The sequence below is a fragment of the Adiantum capillus-veneris genome, chromosome 26 (assembly GCF_014529385.1).
Source record: "Adiantum capillus-veneris isolate H3 chromosome 26, ASM1452938v2, whole genome shotgun sequence".
NCBI lineage: Eukaryota > Viridiplantae > Streptophyta > Polypodiopsida > Polypodiales > Pteridaceae > Adiantum > Adiantum capillus-veneris.
Window position 1 is genome coordinate 83,056,569 of NC_140956.1, and position 24,740 is coordinate 83,081,308.

At 41.6% G+C, this 24,740-nt stretch overlaps 1 protein-coding gene across 1 annotated transcript; it reads left to right on the forward strand.

Moving 5' to 3' along the window:
• The first annotated feature begins 19,073 nt into the window (after window positions 1–19,073).
• Window positions 19,074–23,018, forward strand: FBP (Inositol monophosphatase family protein). Its single transcript, XM_086501160.1, has 12 exons — window positions 19,074–19,339; window positions 19,426–19,473; window positions 19,546–19,620; window positions 19,698–19,759; window positions 20,420–20,486; window positions 20,578–20,691; window positions 20,799–20,885; window positions 20,993–21,063; window positions 21,139–21,204; window positions 21,549–21,635; window positions 21,718–21,793; window positions 22,674–23,018. The coding sequence occupies exons 1-12, from the start codon at window positions 19,181–19,183 to the stop codon at window positions 22,773–22,775; spliced, it is 1,014 nt and encodes a 337-aa protein (XP_086357286.1). The 5' UTR covers window positions 19,074–19,180; the 3' UTR covers window positions 22,776–23,018.
• The last annotated feature ends 1,722 nt before the right edge of the window (window positions 23,019–24,740 follow it).

Sequence of the window (24,740 nt, forward strand, 5' to 3'; positions counted from 1 at the left end):
CCATTATTGAGCCACAAGAAGTTTGAAAGGAGATAACCCTCGGTAATTCTGCAATATTAGACCCACTCCACTACTCTCTATAATTATCCAATTCGATCCGTGGGTGTAGATGCTTAAGTGTTGATTTTCAAAGGCTAAGAGAAGTAGAAACTAAGGTTTTGGATTGCCAAAGAATACACTAAGTAACCACATAAGTTTAATTACCATGGTTGACAATAACCAAGATAGTAGAATGAACATGGATAACTTTGATTTTTCACATGAAGGTGCTAATGATAATGCCCCCATGTTTGTCAATGATCTTATACTAGGTTGCAACAAGGTATGGGCAACCCTGCCTTGCAAGCCAAAGTTAACAACTTTGCGCTTATGGGATTTCCCTTCCTCTCCAAGAGGAGAGAGAGCTTAGGAGGCCTCTTGATGAGACCCCCAAAAGAAGACTCTCTCACATATGAGAGGATGAATCCAAATAATGATAAAGTAATGAATCCCTAAGTTCCTCTCAAGATGTGGCTCCACGAAGACGGCACTCTAGACAATCGCCAACTCCTCCCAAGAGGAAAAGGTCAACCCATAGTCCTTCTCCTCGTCACTCCAAAAGGGAAGGGAGGAAACAAAGGAAGAAAAGGGCAATCCTCTTCTCCTTCTTCTTCACCTTCCTCCTCTTCCGATGAAAGCTATGGCTTTTCTCCTAGAAAATACAAGAGGAAAACCAATGCCCAAAATTCTTTCCAAGGCAATTCCAACAACAACAATCGGTCCAAGGAGAAGGGAGTTTATAAAGGTAAAAACAAACTCTCTCCTGAAGAGCTTGAAGATTTTTGCAAGGACCATAAATGTTTTAAGTGTGGGGAGAAAGGACATGGCTATCGTTCTTGCCCCAAGAGAAATGCCCGCAATGAGACTCCTAGAGCTTCCACCATCAAAGCTCCAAAAGAGGATACTCATTGCAAAGTATCACCTCTCTCCTATGCTTGGGGAAAGGTAAGGGATCATGATGCCTTCATCTTGTTTGACCTTGGCTCTACTCACAACTTCTTATCAATGGAGTTGGCAACCAAGTTGGGCATACAAGCTTTCGAGATGGAAGATACTGTAACGGCCGACATTGCTTTCAGGGGACAGCAAGCCTCCATTACTCCCTTGATTGGGAAGTTGAGGCTTCACATCCAAAGCTATGTCGACAAAGAAGACTTTTTCCTCTCTCCTCTCCAACATGAGGATGCTATCCTAGGGGAACCATGGTTCAACCGTATGGTTGCCAACATGAAGTTCCCTGAAAGGAGAATCTACTTCACCTACAGGGGAAAGAACATGTATATAGATGCTAGTGATTCTGGTCGTACTATACCACATATAAATCCTCCTGCTTTTGTTAAATCAATGAGGACCATATAAGCTTTCGAGATGGAAGATAATGTAACGACCGACACTGCTTTAAAGGGACAACAAGCCTCCGTTACTCCCTTGATTGGGAAATCAAGGATTCATGTGTCCAAAGCTATGTCGACAAAGAAGACTTTTTCATCTCTTCTCTCCAACATGAGGATGCTATCCTAGGGGCACCATGGTTCAACTGCATGGCTGCCAACATGAAGTTCCTTGAAAGGAGAATCTAGTTCACCTACATGGGAAAGAACATGTATATAGATGCTAGTGAGTCTGGTCGTACTATACAACTTGTAAATCCTCCTGATTTTGATAAATCAATGAGGAGCTCAGTTTCTGCGTACATGATTTTTGTCAAAGAGCCCCTAAAAGGTTCTAATGTTTCATAAATGTAAATGGTAGGAATCAAGAAGAGTTAGATTTGTCTAATTTTAAAAAAAAATTCCAAGATGTGTTCATCAATGATATCCCTATGTACTTACCTCCAAAACGAGGGGATGATGAGCATCGAATTGAGCTCCTACCAAGAAGCTCACCGCCTAACAAGCCTCCTTATTGAGTTTCCCAAGCTCAACAAGAGGAGATCATGAGGCAAGTACAATAATTGGTAGACAAAGGGATGGTGAGGCCTAGCTCCTCTCCCTTTTGTTCTCCAGTCCTTTTAGTGAAAAAGAAAGATGGTACATACCGTATGTGTGTGGACTATCAAGCACTAAACCATATCACTATCAAAAACAGATTCGTGTGCCTCAGGTAGAAGATCTGTTTGATAAGCTATAAGGCTCTACCTACTTCAATAGGATTGACCTTAAAGTGGCTATCATCAAATAAGGATAGTGGATGAAGATATCCTAACGACCGTGTTTTGTACAACGTTTGGTGTTTATGAATATCTAGTCATGCCTTTTGGCTTGACTAATGCACTAGCCACGTTCAAACATCTAATGGAGAAAATATTTAGACCCTACCACAAATTCACTGGAGTGTTCTTTGATGATATCATCATCTACTCCAAGTCATTGGAAGAACACAAGCAACATCTCCAAGTGATTTTTCAAGCAGTGAGGAAGAACAAGCTTTTTCTCAATCAAAAGAAAAGGGAAATTTTCCTTCAAGAGATTCAATACTTAGGTCATATTATCTCTCAACATGGTATCCAAATGGATCCATCAAAGCTGGAGGTAATAAAAGCATGGCCTAATCCAAGGAATCTACATGAGCTAAGAAGCTTTATTGGTATGTGTGCATACTATAGATGCTTCATAGCAAAATTCTCTCAAATAGCAAGACCATTACATGACTTAACAAATAAGAACGTTAAGTATTCATGGACTACTAAGGAGAAAAATGCTTTTGACAAGCTCAAAGAGAAGCTTACCTCCCAATCAGTCCTTATGCTTTTGGATCTCTTAAAGCCATTTTAGGTCCAATGTGATACTTGTGGTGATTGCCTTGGAGTAGTATTGCTTCAAGAAGAACATGCCACAACATATGAGAACTGAAGGCTCAATACGGATGAACGAGTCTTAGACATTTATGAGAAAGACATTTTGGATGTTCTACGTGCCCTAGACACATGGAAGTTATATTTATGGGGACTCCATTAATTTTATGAACAGACCATCAAAGTCTCAAGTACTTCATGACGCAAACAAAGCTTTCCAACAAACAAATGAGGTTGGCAAATTTTCTTTCACTATTTAATTTTCATATTGCTCGCATTATTGGTAAGCACAATCAAGTGGCCGATGCACTTTCACGATGACCAAAAGTTAATGTAGTGTCTATAGTGTCATTAAATCTAATATCTAACCAACCCAAATGATTTTCTCATATTAAACTGATCATTTAATGTGGGATAATAAACGGGAACAAGGGTTAGAATATAGACATGTGCTTACGGATCTATCTCAATATGGGGCCAATGGTAAAGGGGCCCAAATGAGAGATGGTCTGTCAAAGAGCAAGGTTAACTAATGGAGCTTAGAAGACCTTAGGGTTAGCTTTATTAAAGACCTCCGAATGGTTAGTGTTAAAGGTCCTTTGACCTTAGGCAAGCTAGGGCTGAATTTGAGGTAGGAACCCGACCTAAACTTACCTTTGACCTTAGGCTTGACCTTAGGCAAGCTAGGGCTTAGCTTGAGGTGGAAACCTGACCTAAATTTGCCTTTGACCTTAGGCTTGGGACCTTAGGCAAGCTAGGGTTGAGCTTGAGGTGGGAACTCCACCTAAGATGCCTGTCATGCTTGATGACTAAGGTAATTGAGGTACTTGTCATACTTAATGAGGGAAGGTGCTTGAGAAGCTTCCTATGCATGGGGGGTAAGGTGCTTGAGTCAAAAAGAGACCCTACAAATTTAATGAGAAAGTTGCTTGAGAAGCTTCCTATGCATGAAAGTCCCAAAGTTAAGGGAATCTTTGACCTAACCTTCCACTCACCCAAAGGGCACCCCTTACTAAAAGGGCACATGGGACACATGCCAGACTCTCACTAAGCTTAACCACATGGTGTGCTTGAATGCTATTGGTTGGGCTAAAGAGGGATCCAATGAGCTTCTAGTTCCATCCAACAAATATCTAGATATTTCAAGCTCTCTCTCTCTAAGGGGTAAGGAGGACACTTGTCAAAAGACTACCCATGTACTTGACTACATGCTACATGTGATTGGCTAGGGGGAGAGGGATTGAATGAGCTTGCAACATGTGGAAAAGCTACAACTTGCCCCAAGCAAGCAAGGGGGGTGCTAGGGGGATATACACCACACACACACTCATTTTGTAGGGCCATTCTCACTTGGTGAAAGTTGAGGAACTCCACCTCCTTCTCCAAGCTTGTGAGAAGTGAGAGCCTACACCAACACTCTTGTCTATGGAATGCAAATCCAACCAAGAGCCATGCTTCAATGCTTAAGCTTGCCATCTTCTCCATCTTCATTACTATGCTATTACGTATGCTAGCAAGAAGAGTGATGATAAGTGAGAAATTATTTCTTTCTCCTATGGAATGTTTCTTCTTCCTCTTCCCTATCCTCATTCCCCACTAGCTCTCTCCACCTTCGAAGGTGTTTGAGGCCTTGGGACTGAGGCTTGTGATAGTTAATGCTTTCTACAAATCTTATGTTATGCTTGTGAAGCATTAAGCTTTCCATATTCATTGCATCACCTAGGTCACAAGGAACACAAATATTGTATTGTACCAAGTCTCTCTTGATGGGAGAAACTATAATAATATTGTATAGTACCAAGGCTCCATATGAATCCGGTCCTCAACTATTGTCATGTTCTCTAAATTCTCTCTCTTGCAAAAGTATTGTTCATGCCAAGTTAACTAAGTACCATGTTTATGTTGCTACCATCAATTAAGTTCACCCTCTATGCTAACAAAGTAATCTCTCAGAAGTGCTTCACCTAATTTCCTAATTCCACTACTTTCAAAGTTCATAGGCCATTTCCATTACATTGGTATCAAAGCATTTGGTTTCTCTTTTCTTGCTTAAGAAGAGAGGTCCTTAAGTAGCCTATTAATTGTTGTTTTTGTTAATTATATTAGGGTAAGTGGGTCTGGGATCTATTATCGGTTTTGTCGAGCCCACTATGTGGGATATGGTGCAAACCTTGGGAGCTTTGGTCTTAATAATGGAGTCTTTTTAGACTAGCCTACGGCTTTACCATTATTGAGCCATAAGAAGTCCGAAAGGAGCTATCCCTCAGCAACTTCACTATGTTAGACTCACTCCACTACTCTCTATAATTAACCAGTTCGAGCCGTGGGTGTAGATACTTAAGTGCCTATTTTCAAAGGCTAAGAGGAGTAGCAACTAAGGTTTTGAATTGCCAAAGCATAAACTAAGTAAAAGTTTAATTAGCATGGATGACAATAACCAAGAGAGTAGAATGAACATTGATAACTTTGATTTTTCACATGAAGGTGCCAATGATGATGCCCCCATGTTTGTTAGTTATCTTGTCACTAGGTTGCAACAAGCTATGGGCAACCCCACTTTTGCAAGCCGAAGTTACTCAACAACTTTGTGCTTATGGGATTTCCTTTCCTCTCCAAGAGGAGAGAGAGCTTACGAGGCCTCTTGATCAGACCCCCAAAAGAAGACTCTCTCCCATACGAGAGGAGGAATCCAAAGATCAAGAAAGCAAAGAATCCCTAAATTCCTCCGAAGATGTGGCTCCACAAAGAAGGCGAACTAAACGATCACCAACTCCTCCCAAGAGGAAACGATAACCCATAATCCTTCTCCTCGTCACTCCAAAAAAGGGAAGAGAGGAAACCAAGGAAGAAAAGGGCAAGAAAGAGGTCACCCTCTTTTCCGTCTTCTTCGACTTCCTCCTCTACCGATGAGAGCTATGGCTATTCTCCTAGAGAATATAAGAGGGGAGGACATCGCAAATCTTGCCCTGCATGGCGAAGTTCACAAAAGCTCAAGAAGATCAAAGAGGTAGGAAAGAGTATCTCTTTTCTCACCTATGATGGCACCTTTGGTGCTACCGACAAAGTATTGGCCTTCATCCAACAATTTGATGTGGCCTTTGGAGACTAGGGCTTCACGAAGTCCTCCAAGCTATTCCATGTAGCTATGCACTTCCAAAAATAGGCTCGTCAATGGTGGGCTAGCCTTCGTGGCAATGGCGAAGCCCCAAAGACATAGAAAACTCTACAAGTTTCCATCATGAAGCAATTCCTTGCAAGCGATGCAAAGGACAAAGTGCTCATCGAATGGCGGAGTTTGAGGCTTCTCTCTCATGAGTCTATCCACAAATATGTGGACAAGTTTTGGGATTTACCTCTCAAGGCTATTGTCTTTCAAAAGATAGACTTTGCTGAGCAAAAGCAACAATTCTCTGCAGGATTACCTGAAGAGATGGCCGAGTATGTCAACTCTCAACGGCCTGGTTCTATCAGCGAAGTAATACACCATACCATGGTTGCTTCACGCATCAATTTCCAACAAGGGGTTAAACGGAATGTCAAGCCCATGGAAAATAAAGACAAAAGTATTGCAAGGGGAAAAATTAATGCCCAAAATTTTTCCCAAGGCCATTCCAACAACAACAACAACAATCGGTCCAAGGAGAAAGGAGTTTACAAAGGTAAAAATAAACTCTTTCCTAAAGAGATTGAAACTTTTCGCAAGGATCATAAATGTTTTAAGTGTGGGGAGCAAGGACATGGTTATCGTTCTTGCCCCAAAAGAAATTCTTGCAATGAGACAACTGGAGCTTCCACTATCGAATCTCCAAAAGAGGATGCTCATTGTAAAGGATCACCTCTCTCCTATGCTTGGGGAAAGGTAAGGGAGCATGATGCCTTCATTTTTTTTGACCCTGGTTCTACTCACAACTTCATATCAATGGAGTTGGCCACCAAGTTGGGCATTCAAGCTTTTGAGATGGGAGATGCTATAACTGTCGATGCCGCTTTCAAGGGAAAGCAAGCCTCCGTTACTCCCTTGATTGGGAAGTTGAGGCTTCATGTCCAAAGCTATGTCGATAAAGAAGACTTCTTTATCTCTCTTCTCCAACATGAGGATGCTATCCTAGGGGTAACATGGTTCAACCGCATGGCTACCAACATGAAGTTCCCTGAAAGGAGAATCTACTTCACCTACAAGGGAAAGAATATGTATATAGATGCTAATGAGTCTGGTCATACTATACCACTTGTAACTCCTCTCACCCTTGATATATACAAGGGAAAGAATATGTATATAAATGCTAATGAGTCTGGTCGTACTATACCACTTGTAACTCCTCTCACCCTTGATATATCTATGAAAAGCTCAGTTTTTGCGTATATGGTTTTTGTCAAAGAATCCCTAAAAGGTCCTAATGATTCATCAAAGGTGAATGGTAAGAATCAAGAAGAGTTAGACTTGTCTAACTTTCTAAAAGGATTCCAAGATGTGTTCATCGATGATATCCCTATGGACTTACCTCCAAAATGAAGGGATGATGACCATCAAATTAAGCTCCTATCAGGAAGCTCACTGCCTACCTCCTTATCGATTTTCACAAGCTCAACAAGAGGAGATCATGAGGAAAGTACAAGGATTGGTAGACAAAGAGATGGTGATGCCTAGCTCCTCTCCCTTTTGTTCTCCAGTTGTTTTAGTGCAAAAGAAAGATGGTACATACCGCATGTGTGTGGACTATCAGCACTAAACCATATCACTATCAAAAACAGATTTCCCATACGTCGGGTAGAAGAACTGTTTGATAAGCTACACGCTCTACCTATTTCAGTAGGATTGACCTTAAAAGTGGCTACCATCAAAAAAGGATAGTGAATGAAGACATCCTAACGACCGCGTTTCGTACAACGTTTGGCCTTTATGAATATCTAGTCATGCCTTTTGGCTTCACTAATGCACCAGCTACATTCAATCGATTGATGGAGGAAAATTTTAGACCTTACCGCAAATTCACTGGAGTGTTCTTTGATGATATCATCATCTACTCCAATTCCTTGGAGGAACATAAGCAACATCTCCAAGTGATTTTTCAAGCATTAAGGGAGAATAAGCTTTTTCTCAATCAAAAGAAAAGCGAATTTTTCCATCAAGAGATTCAATACTTAGGTCATATTATCTCTTGAGATGGTATCCATATGGATCCATCAAAGTTGGAGGTAATAAAAGCATGGCCTAATCCAAGGAATCTACATGAACTAAGAAGTTTTATTGGTATTTGTGCATAATATAGACGCTTCATAGCAAAATTCTCTCAAATAACAGGACCATTACATGACTTAACAAAGAAAAACGTTAAGTATTCATGGACTGCTAAGGAGCAAAGTGCTTTTGACAAGCTCAAAAAGAAGCTAACCTCCCAACCAATCCTTATGCTTCTGGACCTCTCAAAGCCATTTGAGGTCCAATGTGATGCTTGTGGTGATTACCTTGGAGCATTCTTGCTTCAAGAAGGGCATGCCATAGCATATGAGAGCCGAAGGCTCAACACGGATGAGCGGGTCTTAGGCATTTATGAGAAAGAGCTATTAGCTGTTTGACATGCCCTGGACACATGGAAGCACTATCTATTGGGAACTCCGTTCATTTTATGAACAGACCATCAAAGTCTCAAGTACTTCATGACGCAACCAAAGCTTTCCGACAAACAAATGAGGTGGGCAAGTTTTCTTTCGCAATTTAATTTCCACATTGCTCACATTGCTGGTAAGCACAATCAAGTGGCTGATGCACTTTCACGATGACCAAAAGTTAATGCTGTGTAAATAGCAACTCACAATGATCTATCTTCTATGATAGATGAGTATGCCACTGACCGTGACTTTAAAGACATAATGTCAGGCCTTGCTTTGGGGAAGAAAGAGGAACCATTCACCTTACAGGATGGTTATCTTCTCCATGGCAATAGCCTATGTGTTACCCACTCCCTTCATGAGAAAGTCATGTATGAATCCCGTGCTCCTCCCTATGCAGGGCATAGAGGTATTCAACCTACTCTTCAAGGAGTAGAGATGTACTTTTATTGGCCTACCATGAAAGTGGACATACAAGAGTATGTTTCAAAATGTGTGGTATGCCAAAAGACCAAGTAGGATAGAGGGAAGCAACCTGGATTAGTCCAGCCATTGCCATTTCCTAATTCACCATGGGAGAGTATATCCATGGATTTTATCTTTGGATTACCCAAGTCTATCCATGGAAAAACGGGAATATGGACAATAGTTGACAGGTTTAGCAAGCAAGCACACTTTATCCCTGCCAAGAAGACTATTAAGGCACACCAAATGGCAACTCTCTTCATATCCCAGATTTTCAAACACCATGGATTGCCAACATCCATCGTGTCAGATAGAAATCCTAGAATGACCAATAATTTTTGGAAAGGTCTCTTTGAAAATCTAGGTACAAGATTGAATTTATCTTCGGCTTATCACCCCCAGATGGATGGCCAAAGTGAGATAGCCAATCTTACGATTCTTGATCTACTAAAGACCTATGTTACAGAAGTAGATCAACGTTCAAAATGGGAAAAATACTTACCTCTTGTAGGGTATGCGTATAATAATACTATCCATACTTCTACAAGAAAAGCACCTTTTGAAATCATAGAGGGAAGACCTAAAAGTCCCTTGCTACTTAAAGTACATGGGAAGATCTTCGCTGCCAATGAGTATAGCCGTGACCTGCAAGCATCTTTACAAAAGCTTAAAGAGGCTATATCCATCTCCCAACTAAGGCAAAAATCTGCTGCTGACAAGCACAGAAGGGCCTTAACGTTCAAAGAAAATGATTGGGTCTTACTTAAGTTTCGTAAGGCTCGATTGAGGCAAATGACGGGCAAAACTCCTACGGGCCATCAAAAGTATTATGCTAAACTAGCAAAAAGATATTATGGTCCTGTTCAAATTTTGAAGCCAATCGATGAGGTGGCTTATCAACTCAAGTTGCCTAACCATTGTCTCATACACAATGCTTTTCATGTGAGCCTACTCAAGCCCTACAGAGGAGAGCCTCCAAATGAACCAATAATTGAAGACCCTCCCGAAATCAAAGATCGAGAAGAGGTACTACAACCCGAAGCTTCCTTCGGCATGAAGACAAGGTACTACGACATGGTAAGATTATCCGACGGTATCTTATTAAGTTCAATAATTATCGTTTTGAAGATGCTAGATGGATGCAAGGAATCCAGCTTAAGGATAATATGAACCTTGTCAACGCTTACAATGCTACATTAGAGTAAGCAAATGTACATGTTTCTTTTAAATGATCAATGTTTTTGTCTTATAAGACTAATTCTCTCTTTATTGTGCACAAATTTAAGTAGTATGCATACTAAGAATCATGTTTGGGATGACAACGTCTCTCAAACACCATGTAGAATTTGTCACTCTACTTGGGAGGATGAAATGGACTAAAGAGCAGACATGCTTGTTGCAGCTATGTCTCCCAAGCACCAAATGGATCAGTCATCCATCTTGGAATGATGTCGTAGGGTAAAAAGGGATCCTCTACCTGCTAAGACAAATTGATTAATGACTATGGCTTTATCTCTTTTACCTCATAGTCAAGGACGACTATGATTTCAAGAGAGAGGTAATGTCATTAAATCTAATATCTAACCAACCCAAATGATTTTCTCATATTAAACTGATCATTTAATGTGGGATAATAAATGGGAACAAGGGCTAGAATAAGATATGTGCGGGGCCAATGGTAAAGGGGCCCAAATGAGAGATGGTATGTCAAAGAGCAAGGTTAACTAATGGAGCTTAAAAGACCTTAGGGTTAGCTTCATTAAAAACCTCCAATGGTTACTGTTAAAAGTCCTTTGAACTTAGGCAAGCTAGGGCTGAGCTTGAGGTAGGAACCCGACCTAAACTTACCTTTGACCTTAGGCAAGCTAGGGCTGAGCTTGAGGTGGGAACTCGACCTAAACTTGCCTTTGACCTTAGGCAATTTGACCTTAGGCAATCTAGGGCTGAGCTTGAGGTGGGAACTCCACCTAAGGTACTTGTCATGCTTGATGGCTAAGGTACTTGAGTTACTTTTCATACTTAATGAGGAAGGTGCTTGAGAAGCTTCCTATGCATGGGGGGTAAGGTGCTTGAGTCAAAAAGAGACCCTACAAACTTAATGAGGAAGTTGCTTGAGAAGCTTCCTATGCATGGGGGGTAAGGTGCTTGAGTCAAAAAGAGACCCTACAAACTTAATGAGAAAGTTGCTTGAGAAGCTTCCTATGCATGAAAGTCCCAAAGTTAGGGGAATCTTTGACATAACCTTCCACTCACCCAAAGGGCACCTCTTTTCTAAAAGGGCACATGGAACACATGTCAGACTCTCACTAAGCTTAACCACATGGTGTGCTTGAATGCTATTGGTTGGGCTAAAGAGGGGTCCAATGAGATTCTAGTTCCATTCAACAAATATCTTGATATTTTCAAGCTCTCTCTGTCTCTAAGGGGTAAGGAGGACACTTGTCAAAAGATTGCCCATGTACTTGACTGCATGCTGCATGTGATTGGCTAGGGGGAGAGGGTTCCAATGAGCTTGAAGCGTGTGGAAAAGTTGTAACTTGCCCCAAGAAAGCAAGGGGGGTGCTAGGAGATATACACCACACACACACTCATTTTGTAGGGCCATTCTCACTTGGTGAAAGTTAAGGAACTCCACCTCCTTCTCCAAGCTTGTGAGAAGTGAGATCCTACACCAACACTCTTGTCTTTGGAATGCAAATCCAACCAAGAGCCATGCTTCAATGCTTAAGCTTGTCATCTTCTCCATCTTCATTATTGTGCTGTTATGTATGCTAGCAAGAAGAGTGATGATAAGCGAGGAATCCATGTTTATGTTGCTACCATCAATTAAGTTCACCCGCTATGCTCATAACGTAATCTCTGAAAAATGCTTCACGTAATTTCTTAATTCCGCTACTTTCAAAGTTCATAGGCCATTTCCATTACATATAGCAAATCACAATGATCTATCTTCTATGATAGATGAGTATGCTAATGACCCTAACTTTAGAGACATAATGTCAGCCCCTGCTTTGGAGAAGAAAGAGGAGCCATTCACCTTGCAAGATGGTTATCTTCTCCATGGAAATAGGCTATTTGTTACCCACTCCCTACGTGAGAAAGTCATGTATGAATCCCATGCTCCTCCTTATGTGGGGCATAGAGGCATTCAACCTACTCTCCAAGGAGTAGAGACGTATTTCTATTGGCCTACCATGAAATTGGACATACAAGAGTATGTTTCAAAGTGTGTGGTATGCCAAAAGACCAAGTATGATAGAGGGAAGCAACTTGGATTACTCCAGCCATTGCATATCGCAAATTCACCATGGGAGAGTATATCCATGGATTTCATCTTTTGATTACCCAAGTCTATCCATGGAAATACGGGAATATGGACAATAGTCGATAGGTTTAGCAAGCAACACACTTTATTTCTGTCAAACCGACTATTAAGGCACACCAAATGGCAACTCTGTTCATATCACAGATTTTCAAACACCATGGATTGCCAACATCCATCGTGTCAGATAGAGATCATAGAATGACCAGTAATTTATGGAAATGTCTCTTTCAAAATCTAGGTACAAGATTGAATTTCTCTTCGGCCTATCACCCACAAACAGATGGCCAAAGTGAGATAGCCAATCTTATGATACTCGATCTACTAAAGAATTATGTTATCGAAGTAGATCAACGCTCACAATGGAAAAATTACTTACCTCTTATAGAATATGCCTACAATAATACTGTCCATACTTCTATGGGAAAAGAACCTTTAAAAATCATTGAGGGAAGACCTAAAAGTCCCTTGCTACTCAAAGTACATGGGAAGATCTTCGTTGCCGATGAGTATAGACGTGATCTACAAGAATCTTTCCAAAAGATTAAGGAGGCTATTTCCATCCCTCAACAAAGGCATAAAGCCCTTAATGTTCAAAGAGAATGATTGGGTCTTACTTAAGTTTCTCAAGGCTTGATTGAGGCAAACGACGGGCAAAAATCCTACGGGCCATCAAAAGTGTTATGCTAAACTAGCAAAAAGATACTATGGTCCTTTTCAAATCTTGAAGCCAATCAATGAGATGGCTTATCAACTCAAGTTGCCCAACCATTGGCTCATACACAATGCTTTTCATGTGAGCCTACTTAAGCCCTACAAAGGTGAGCCACCAACTGAACCAATTATTGAAGACCCTCCAGAAATCAAGACCAAGAAGAGGTGCTACAACCTAAAGCTATCCTTCAAAATGAAGACAAGGTACTACGACATGGTAAGATTTTCCCACGGTATCTTATTCTGAGTTCAAAAATTATCCTTTGAAGATGCTAGATGGATGCAAGGAATACAGCTTAAGGATAGTATGAACCTTGTCAATGCTTACAATGCTACGTTAGAGTAAGCAAATGTACAAATTTCTTTTAAATGAACAATGTTTTTGTCTTATAAGATTAATTCTCTTTTATTGTGCATAAATTTAAGTAGTATGCATACTTAGAATCATGTTTGTGATGATGAAGTCTCTCAAACACCAAGTAAAACTTGTCACTCTACTTGGGAGAATGAAATGGACTAAAGAGCACATATGCTTGCGGCAGCTACGTCTCCCAAGCACCAAATGGATTAGTCATCCATCTGGGAATGATGTCGTAGGGTAAAAAGGGATCCTCTACCGGCTAAGGAAAATTGACTAATGACTAAGGATTTATCTGTTCTACCTCATAGTCGAGGACAACTATGATTTCAAGAGAGAGGTAATGTCATAAAAAGTTTAATAACTAACCAACCCAAATGATTTTCTCATATTAAACTGATCATTTAATGTAGGAGAATAGATGGGAACAAGGGCTAGAATATAGACATGTGCTTAGGGGTCTATCTCAACACGGGGCCAATGGTAAAGGGGTCCAAATGAGAGATGGCCTGTGAAAGAGAAAGGCTAGCCAATGGAGCTTAAAGACCTTAGGGTTAGCTTCATTAAAGACCTCCAAAGGTTAGTGTAAAAGTCCTTTGATCTTAGGTAAACTAGGGTTGTACTTGAGGTGGGAACCTAGCCCAAGCTTGAGGTGCTTGTCATGCTTGCTGACTAGGATGCTTGAGGTGCTTGTTTGTCGTGCTTGCCGACTAGGGAGCTTGAGGTGCTTGCTGACTAAGGTGCTTGTGTTCCAAAAATCAACATCCCTACAAAGGAGGGGGCGAGCCCTAAAGCTAGGGGGATGAGAGAGAACACTCACCCACCCACACACACACACACACACACACACACACACCAACAAAAAAAGGTGTCATCGACGCAAATATCGACGCACTGCGTCGCTATGTGCGTCGATATCCGCGTCCCTGTGAACCTGTCACTATTTGCGACACAAATATAGACGCAGATAGCGACGCGCATAGCGACGACCATTACAGAATGTTATTTTTCTTGGGCAGAGGGCAGGTAGCCTGGCCTGTGCCCAGTTAAAAGATGGACACAGCCACAACCAGACTTCCTGCCCTCTTCCCAAGAAAGCGAGCAGCACCAAAATCAACCATGCTCCCGCGCGCAGAAATTTTGGCAGAGTTCCCTTTGTTTTTACATAAACTTTTCAAAAAAAACCATATCATGTATACGCCTCCTACATGCTATCCATGTAGGATCTCACATGAGATTTAAGGCCAATGAAAGACAAGTACCGTACCAATTGAAAAGCATAACCATAACGAACCATAACCATAACTTAAAAGCATAACCATAATGCAGATAACCATAACCATAAACAAAATTAACAATAACCATAAGCATAACCAGAAAGTTAAACATAACCATTAACAAAACCTGAACCATAACTATGTCTATACAAGAATAGGAGAAATAGCCATGTCTATACAATGACAATGACAATAATCATAACCATAAGGGAAACAATAACTGTCTGTACAAAAAAGAGACAGAAGCGTGTCTGTGTCTCACAAAGCATATATATGAAATCCGATCCACTAATGACTAGGCGTCGCAACCTGCACATAGGACAACTCACAAAATTAGTATTGATATTACTTCACATATACTTACTTAATTAAATCAACTCACACATATTAACGTCTCACCTCAAGCGATCAGCGAGACTGTAAGGCCTCCTAGTCTACAGGCTCTCCTGAAGCTTCAAGATCATTCAGTACTTCATAGATACCTCTTCGATATCCATCTGACTCCTCCTAGCGTGTCGGAGCTCGATGCATCGCAAGATTCTGCGTTTATACAAAAATCAAAGTAATAAGAATACATGATTCATCGCGTTTTAAAAAACGCCATAGTTAAGATTGGATTAGAAACTCACAAACTCATAGCGAAAGGTGTCCAACATCTCCTCCATGCCGTCATCTTCTGTCTGTAAGCCCTTTTCTGCTTCCATCCGTGGCTCTATATTGGTCGGACCTTCACGCATAATCTTTTTTCTCTCTCTCTCTCAGATGTAGGTGCTATGTCGCAGAAATCAATGCCCGTTCCGTGGGAGTCGTATCGCAGATTCTGTACGGTTTCTCTAGCAAACTCTCCGTACTTGTGCACATGCTCATTACATATCCTACGCTTGCGCAGGATTTGATACTTACAGAGCGTGCACGAGCATGCAATCTTTTCCTCCATGTTAGTTGATGACGTTGCCATCTACAATGATTATGAATGTTGTTTTAATATATATATATATATATATATATATATATATACTCCTCACAATGTAAACTACCTCGCATTCTCTAGTCTTGCCCAATTTCCGTACACCTCGGTCCAGAGGTGTACGGAGATCAGGACCACCGGGTCAAAATCTCGTCTTTATTGGTCAAATCCTATATGGGTAGACACATACGTGCACTCCCAGGTGTACATGGCAATGCATGTAGCAGGCAAAACCCCTTTGCCTCTTTTAGTTCCATAGTTTCTTCTCTGTCTACGTACCCTATCTCTCGTTCTTTCTCTCTCGATCTCGCTCTCGCTATCTCTCTTTCTCTCTCTATTTCCCTATTTTCCTATCTCTCTCTCTGTCTCGCTCTCCACTTCCCTATCTCTCTCTCTCTCTCTCTCTCTCTCTCTCTCTCTCTCTATATATATATATATATATATATATATATATATATATAACTCTCTTTCTCTCTCTCTCTCTCTCTCTCTCTCTCTCTCTCTCTCTCTCTCTCTCTCTCTCTCTCTCTCTCTACTGATCGAACGAGCGACTGAGCTAGGGAGATCTAGACGCCCACGACTGCGGAGGACTACACAACATCGATAGAGGCTGCATCAGAGGATCTAGCTAGGTCACTTTGGCTCGACATGCACAACGCCCAGTCAGACTACTGACCATGGAAGAGATTGATGAGATCCGCCAGCGAGACAGATGTTGGATCTCCTATGATCTACCTATCCCAGCTAGCTGGTTTAGCCATTTAGTCCACACCTAGCAGTTTAGGATTTCATAATATTTTATTTTTTCATCTTCTTACTCTGACTTTGTATCAGATCCATCACATTGTAACTTTCTTGTCTCATGTCTCATAGGTCACTTTGGCCTTTCGAAGACGTTAATATAACATTTCATTTCATTTCTCTCCTTAATTTTTTTTCTTTAATTTTAATTTCCTAAGCATACATTAATTCTCTCTCTCTCTCTCTCTCTCTCTCTCTCTCTCTCTCTCTCTCTCTCTCTCTCTCTTTTCTACACACACACACACATTTCTCTCTCTCTCTCTCTCTCTCTCTCTCTCTCTCTCTCTCTCTCTCTCTCTATATATATATATATATATATATATATATATATATATATATATATTTCCTACACGGACACACACACACCGCTCTCTCTCTCTCTCTCTCTCTCTCTCTCTCTCTCTCTCTCTCTCTCTCTATTTCCTACACGGACACACACACACACCTCTCTCTCTCTTTCCTACACACACACACACACACACACACACCGCTCTCTCTCTCTCTCTCTCTCTCTCTCTCTCTCTCTCTCTCTCTCTCTCTTTCCTACACACACACACACGATGTAGAGAGAGAGAGAGAGAGGGAGGGAGGGGGAGCGGGGGGGGGGGGGGCGGAGATGGACATAATACCTGCACAGCAAGTTTCGGCCAAGATCTGAGTAGGCGAAAATGGCCCCTGCGCGCGGGTTTTGCTTTTTTCCCCCAAATTTTTTTGCATCGTTATATGCGTGGATATATGCGTCGACATACGCGTGGCAAATAAAGCCTTTCCACGTGTATATCGATGCACACTGCGACGCGTATATCGACGTGTATAGCGACGCACACTAATTACGTCGATATACACGTGGAAAAGCATGGCCGTCGATATATACGTGTCGATATCTTCATGTAGTGTTGTAGTGACACACACACACACACACACACACACAAGGTAAGCCCAAGCCACAAGAGGCAGCAAGGACACATGTCAAGCCCCTACCCATGTTGCCCTCAAGGTGTGTATGTATCCTATTGGATAGCCTCCCAAGGGGTCCAATGATAATTTAGTTTATTTAGTTAATTGATTCTGCATTTATCAAGTCCTCTCTCACAAAGGGAAAAGGGGGCACTTGTCCCAAGACTACCCTTGTTGCTTGATACGCCTCTTGCATGTGATTGGCTAGGCTTGTTGGAGGGGTCCAATGAGCTTCAAGCATGAGCTCAAGGGGGGGTCGACCAAAGCAAGAAGGGGGGTTTCTTGGGGGGTATACTCTCCAACACACTCTCTCATTGTGTGAAGTGCAAAGTGCAACCCATCTCCTTCTCCAAGCTAGTAGAGAAGTTGAGAGCCTACACCAACACTCTTGGCTATGGAATGCAAATCCAACCAAGAGCCACGCTTTAATGCTTAAGCTTGACATCTTCTCCATCTTCATTACTATGATATTATGTATGCTAGCAAGAAGAGTGATGATAAGTGAGGAACTATTTATTTCTCCTATGAATGCTTCTTCTTCGTCTTCCCTACTATCTATGTTCTGCCACACATTAGAAATGACAAAGAACTGACCATTAAGTAGAGGGGAGTTCTAGTTTACCTGAAGAGGTCTCTGCAACGTGCCCGACGAGGTAGGATTGTTGAGCTCTGCATTCAGTGGCCGAGGTGAAAGGTCTCTGAAAAGGTCATTCTGCATGAGATGAGGGGAGATCTGAATCGGGTTGGTTGAAGGTTTGGCATGTACTGCATGTGTATAGGACAACGGGCCTTGCATCATTGGTCTGCTAGGGAAAGTAGTGGCTCCAAAGCCAATACTCAAAGCAACACCAAAGTTTGCATCCTTTGGGGACGTGGAGGAAGCAAGCAACATATTATGTAGACCTTGATGTCCTCTCCGTTCAAGAGTGCATCTTGTAGCGCCATGTCTCCCCCCCTCCCCCCCAAACGGTGAAGGGAGCTGGAGCCTGTCAGTACCCTCAAGAGTGTAGGAGTACGAGAAAGTTAGGGTGAGTGGGGCTTGTGCAAGCCTCAGGGTGGGTTCAGACTGGAGAGGTGGAAGAGAAACACCTTTCCACCACTTCCAGGCGGACCACACAGAGAATCAGCTTTGCCGCCGCCCTAGCGTTCACACAAGACGGTAGTCGTTTTGCCTGCATGGCGCGGCTCCATTGGCTGGAGAAGAAGGCATGAGGGTGGAAGTGCTCACGGGGGGGGGGGTCGGAAGAAAAAGAGGGCAGGGTGGAAGAGAAAAAGGCGAGCTCTTCCTCGACGTGGCAGCCCAGTCAACACCTTCCACCGCCTTATGTGAATGGGGCAGCGAGCTGGGAAGATTTTGATTGGTCCGTAAGTATTTTTCAGCTCTTCTGCCGGGCGATGTGAACCCAATCTCAGTGTACATGCCTTGGGCGAACCCTTGATGGAGGTCTCCAAGTCGAGACAATGTTGAGTGTCGAAATGCAAGGTTTGGTGGTAGTGATGGTAATAATCGTGGCAGCACCTTTGAGCTTTGGAAGATTGCAAATGATTGCCAGTTTCCAAGATAGAGCCGCAAATGGGCGGCCTACAATTTCTAAAGGTTGCGCCTCTCGCTTGCAATCCAGCCAAATCCGTCGATCTCGCAGATCGAGCGGTAGAGACGGGGGACACTTGGCGGGCGCTGAACAGAAGTGACGTCATATTCGAAAGGAATAGAATACCAGTGACCACCGATATGGATAGAGAGAGAAAAGAAAAGTCGGGGTCGAGGACAGAGAGAGTTAAGCGTTAAGCTCTCTCTATCTCTCTCTCTCTCTCTCTCTTTTCTCTCTCTTACACATACACGCGCTCACGCTTGCGTGCACACACAGCGCGAGCTATGGATCATGCCGCTGATGCACAGCGAACCGATCTTATGACCATCACCCGCTTCGTTCTGAACGAGCAGAGCAAGTTTCCAGAGGCTCGCGGTGACCTCACCATCCTCCTCAACAACATCGTTCTCGGCTGCAAGTTTGTCTGCTCGTCAGTTAGCAAGGTCCGTGTTTTTGTGTGTGTGGTTTCGCGCTCTTATGTATTTGTATGCGTCTCTCTTACTGGTTTCTTTGTGCTCTTCCTGAACAGGCTGGTCTTGCAAAGCTCATCGGTTTGGCAGGCGAAACCAATGTGCAGGTAGGCCCTACCCCCCTTGGATCATCTTCTTCAATACATCTCTATCATATCTGCCTCCTCTCGTCTTTTCAGGGTGAAGAGCAGAAGAAACTTGACGTTCTCTCTAATGATGTCTTCATCAAATCCTTAGTTAGCAGCGGGAGGACGGTAAGATCAGCAGAAACGGATCCCACATTTTCATACTTGCATTAGCCATTTCCGCAACTTCCCTTTTTTGTGGGCAGAATGTTCTTGTCTCAGAGGAGCTTGAAGAGGCAGTTTTTGTTGAAGAATCACATCGTGGCAGGTATCTTCAGATTCTAATCACATGTTATCCATGCGTTGCTCTGTGTTTGTGGTTTAGCTTCAATTGTTTTCGTCACTGGTTCAGATATTTGTCATACTTTTGTTTATAGCAGATAGTTTAAGAGTACTATTGGTCTACTGCGATGTACTGAGAATGTACTTGATTTTAGTGTTTCAATAGCTAAGTAGCCTGTCTTATCATCAAGAAAGGTGGGCCACATTGAGGGAGGAGGTAGCTATGGTTACAAGGTGGAGAGTGTGTCAATGCTCTAGAGATTACTAACAGTTAAGGCAAACCAAGGGGTTTGATTATCTGGTGATGGATCTCTTGGAGACTTCTCCAATTGCTACCTATGCTGAGTATCATATGCGGACTTGATACCAAGGGAATGCTAGGACTCTGCCACTTTGTTGCCATGTCTCAGACCATGAATAGAGAATGCCATGAGCTGTTTATGCAACTTGCTATTGGGAGCGGCCTTGACTTAGAAAGGTCTTGATTTTTGAAAATTGCACTTTTGGAGACAATTATCACATATCACAGCAGTCTTACATCAGGATATCACGTGGGAGATGTTAATGACCCAAAATTATTTATACATACAAGAGTTGCTCATAATCATTGAACGTTTTCCAATTAACTGCTAACATCTGTTGGTAGGTATTGCGTCGTCTTTGACCCACTTGATGGCTCTTCCAATATCGACTGTGGTGTGTCCATTGGCACAGTGAGTAGTAGCTCATGATGCATTCTTCAAGGACTTAATGCCATGGTACCTTCAATTCCATGGGATGTATAAATGGTTTATGATATGACAGATTTTTGGTATATACATGCTCAAGGAAGGGAGTGCAGGGACCTTACAGGATGTTCTTCAGCCTGGCAAGAATATGATAGCAGCTGGCTATTGCATGTATGGAAGCTCTTGCACGGTAAGGATGATGTTCTGTTAATTATTTCATGAGGCAGGAAAAAAGCACAGTTATGAATCATGATTGTTTTTTTTCTTGAATAAGTATTACTCTGCATGTAAATACAGCTTGTCTTGAGCACTGGTAGTGGGGTCAATGGTTTCACACTAGATCCATCTCTGGGAGAATTTATTCTGACTCATCCAAGCATAAAGGTATCATTTCGTACTGCTGGACCCATTGTCGGAGTCATCAAATCATTAATATGCATAAAACTGAGTTTCCAATTTCATTTTGATGTATATATTTGGCTTTTTGACAGATCCCTCAAAAAGGGAAAATCTACTCTGTCAATGAGGGGAATGCAAAAAATTGGGACGAGCCAACCAGGAAGTAAGTCGAGAGCTGGTTTTTTTGTTTAGTAATTTAGTGACCATTTCTGTAATTGTCTGTCGGCTCTTCGTGTAGATTTGTGGAGGACTGTAAATTTCCAAAGGATGGTTCTTCTCCCAAATCACTTCGGTACATTGGAAGGTAATCTAAGCCATGCTGTTGTTTCTTATTTACATCAGTATTAGACTCTTGGTTTACTTGAAGCATTGATGGATCATGCTGATCGTGCTTTTGTTGGCTTTGTAAAACAAGCCTTTCTGAAGAAGGGAGCTAGGCATATATTTTCCTTTTGCTTGTGAAGTATCAAATGATTGATGTTTTAGTTTGTAAATAGGTCCTTCATTTAAGAGCCTCATATTTTTTTTGTTTTAGAATGCCCACGTGACCGGTGACCGGTCACCTTGTTTTTCTAGGTATAATAGTAGATAGTAATATTCTGATATTTAGAAGTTCGAGGTCTGCTCAATGGTGTGTGCCCTATGCAGTATGGTGGCTGATGTTCATCGAACTCTTCTTTATGGCGGCATTTTCATGTACCCAGCCGATAAGAAGAGCCCAAGTGGGAAGCTGCGGTAAGGATGATTTGCTTAAATTGTTTGGCTATATACATTTCTCCTTTGTGAGATGAGTATAAAATGGTTATGTTTTTTGTAGTGTACTTTATGAGGTTTTTCCTATGTCTTTCCTGGTGGAGCAAGCAGGAGGCGTGGCTTTCACTGGCAAGGAGAGGGTATGTAGTGCTATAAAAAATTTCATGTTGTCAACCATATGTATTTCATACTTATCATTCCTTATTATTTTAAGGGTGATCAAACACCGGTTTGTTGTGCAATAATTTTCCTGATGTTTTTGGCTTTCTAAAAGAAGCCTTAGTGAGCAAGGGAGGTAGGCATACATTTGACTTTAATTTGTAGAACATTGAAATCTTCTTTGCTTTTAGGCTTACATAAGGCATTAGTAAAGAAACTTGATCGATCAGAGGGGTTAGACCCTCTTTAATGCCGGTGGCCGTGGGAGAGCTATGGCGGAAGAGAAAACATGCCTGCAGCAAATCAGGTCCAGCCATAGCATTTGGACGCCCCTGTGCGTAACATTTCCGCCACGCTGTCTGAACCCAGCCTAAGCATTTCCTTACGTAGGCCCTTGCGCAGTGGCATTGAATAGTGGGTTACACACACACACACATACACACACCCACACTCTTTCTCATCCTCTCATGTGGCTGTTGTGATTTTTCCTGTTTAGTATGTAAATGGGTCTTCTCATTCAAGAGCCTATGGGTCCTTTTCATGCTTTTGTTGGCACTCCGGAGAGAAAAGTGTTGATGCAGAGGATTTTTGAGCTCATGTAAAGTGGGATTTCTTGTTTTTTTGGTCGGGTATGAAAATATCAAGAGGGATAGTTTCCTACAACGTTAAAATTCTCTTCTTCTTCTTCCTTTTCTCTCTCTCTCTCTCTCTCTCTCTCTCTCTCTCTCTCTCTCTCTCTCAGGTCTTCCTGTGCATAGTAGTAAAGATCTTTTTCAAAAGGCAGTGCAATCGTCTGTTCTAGGACAGCACTTGTTTTAGAATGCAAACGTGACCCTTGACCTTGTTTTTTGAATTTTTCAGGCACTTGACATCATTCCCACCAAAATTCATCAGCGGTCGCCCATCTTCCTTGGAAGCTCTGATGATGTGGAGCAAGTAAAGGCCTTGTATGCAGCTGTTTAATGGCTTTGAGCGCTTCACTGGGGTCGTTTTGTGACGTAAAATATCTTCTCTCCTGCTGCTGTTCAAATGGTGGAGGGCAGGTGGCTTAAATTAGTCCAAAATAAAGGGTAACGCTTCGTTGCAACCTTGTATTTGCTGGAAGTACTGCCAACCAGCTGAGGAAACGACATTTTGTCTGCGAAAGCGCTCAAACTCTCTTGTCCATAGTTATCATGGGGATGGGATCATACATTGTTAAGAATACTCGAGGACTCAACTGCTTTCAAGTGAGTGTGGAAGCTTGCAACTGTACAGAAAGCTACAAGTTCTATGAGAAAAAGGTTGATTAATTCTGACTCCTGTGTGTGTGTGTGTGTGTGTGTGTGTGTGTATTATTTTAGCATATTTTCAAGAAGTTATGGTTGCCTAGTAGAACCCTTTTGCCCTCATCTGTGTTCAGTGCATATAGACAAACAATGAATAAACAGAACAGGAGAGGAAGTGAAGGTAGGCCACAAAAATTCCTTAGTTTCTTCAAAGAGCTGAGATTTGGATCTTGGGCACCCTTGTTTCGCCGCTGATCCTATCGCATGTTTTCAAGAACTAAGCATTTTTCTAGTGGTGCAGGAGTCCCACTGTTCGAAAAAAACCTAGGTTTAATGTAATTTGAGAATTACCTGTGTAGCTAAGTTTGAAGGTAGAGAACCTACAAGGTCTAGAGAAATTTAGCGTAAGAACTTTCAAATATAGTCAATTCACCTCTAATATTTCTCATGTAAGTTATCCAAGAAGCTTTGTTTCGAGCATTGTGTAGGACTTTAACTATCTTAGTTTCTTATCCTACGGCAAATGAATGATGTTAGACGATCTTGCCAGGACGTTGCAAATAATTGGGTAAGAGCATGAAAAGGTTGTCAACTTTTTCTACTTTGGAGGTACTTTTATAAGTAGAAAGATGAGGTTGTAGTCATAGTTGTTATTATTGACTTTTAATATCAACCTATGTCTAACTATGACTACTTTTATGCACAATAAAGTCTATGAAATAGGGTGCCTTCACATTACAAGGTACTTCTAGTAACTAGCAATGCTTCTTGTAGGCCTGCTCATGAACCTCAAAAATTGTTATTTTTGAAACTTAAGGGTGGACTTAAATGTGCATTTCTTGGAAGCTCTCACAGCATGATTACAATCCTTCAACAAACTAGGAAAGTGTATGGTCCATTGTTGCATTTACAAACTCGAGTTGTCACTCGCTCTGCTCTGTTTGAAGAAAGTCTTTAATAAGGACCGTGTCAAACTTGTTAGGATTATAATTTTTGCTCTCTTCAAATCAACATTTATTGGCTAAGGTAAATTTTAATGATGTTTTGGGAATGGATTAGCAAACTTACACACAAATACAAAAAATTTTATCTATTCAAAGTTGGATTCTAGTGTTTTCTCATGGCAATTTACAAGCTTCTTTGATTTTTGAAGAATTATTGATAGATAAAAAGAGTCTTGGTAGAATTTGTTTGTGAAATCAGATATGGATTTTTTGAAGAAGAATCAAACGTGGAACTTACTACCTTCTCTAAAAAGAGAAAAATGATTTGCTAGTTGAAGGTCACAGCCAATAATGGAAAGCCAAAGTACGATGGTGAATTGCTTGCCAAAGGTTTCAAATAAAAGCAAGGCATATACTTTGATGAGGTTTTTTTGCCAATTATCAAGAAGACTACCTTGTGGACTGTGCTTGCTTTGGTTGCCAAAGATGGCATGGAATTGGATTAAATGGACATTAAGACCTCATTTGTACATGGTGATGTTCATGGGGACATTTACATGCAATAGCCACATGGCTTTTGATGAGAAGTTAGTGTATGCGCTTAAGAGAAGCCTTTATGGTTTGAAGCAGTCGCCATGGGAATGATATCATAAATTTGATGCTTTTATGAAGTCTCAAGGTTATAGGTGGAATGAAATTGATCATTACCTCTACAT

Coding starts and splice junctions, on each gene's coding strand:
- FBP (XM_086501160.1), top strand. CDS start 19,181: ATGGATCATGCCGCTGATGCACAGCGAACCGATCTTATGACCATCACC. Junction 19,474..19,545: donor CAGGCGAAACCAATGTGCAG/GTAGGCCCTACC, acceptor TCGTCTTTTCAG/GGTGAAGAGCAGAAGAAACT. Junction 20,692..20,798: donor TGTATGGAAGCTCTTGCACG/GTAAGGATGATG, acceptor ATGTAAATACAG/CTTGTCTTGAGCACTGGTAG.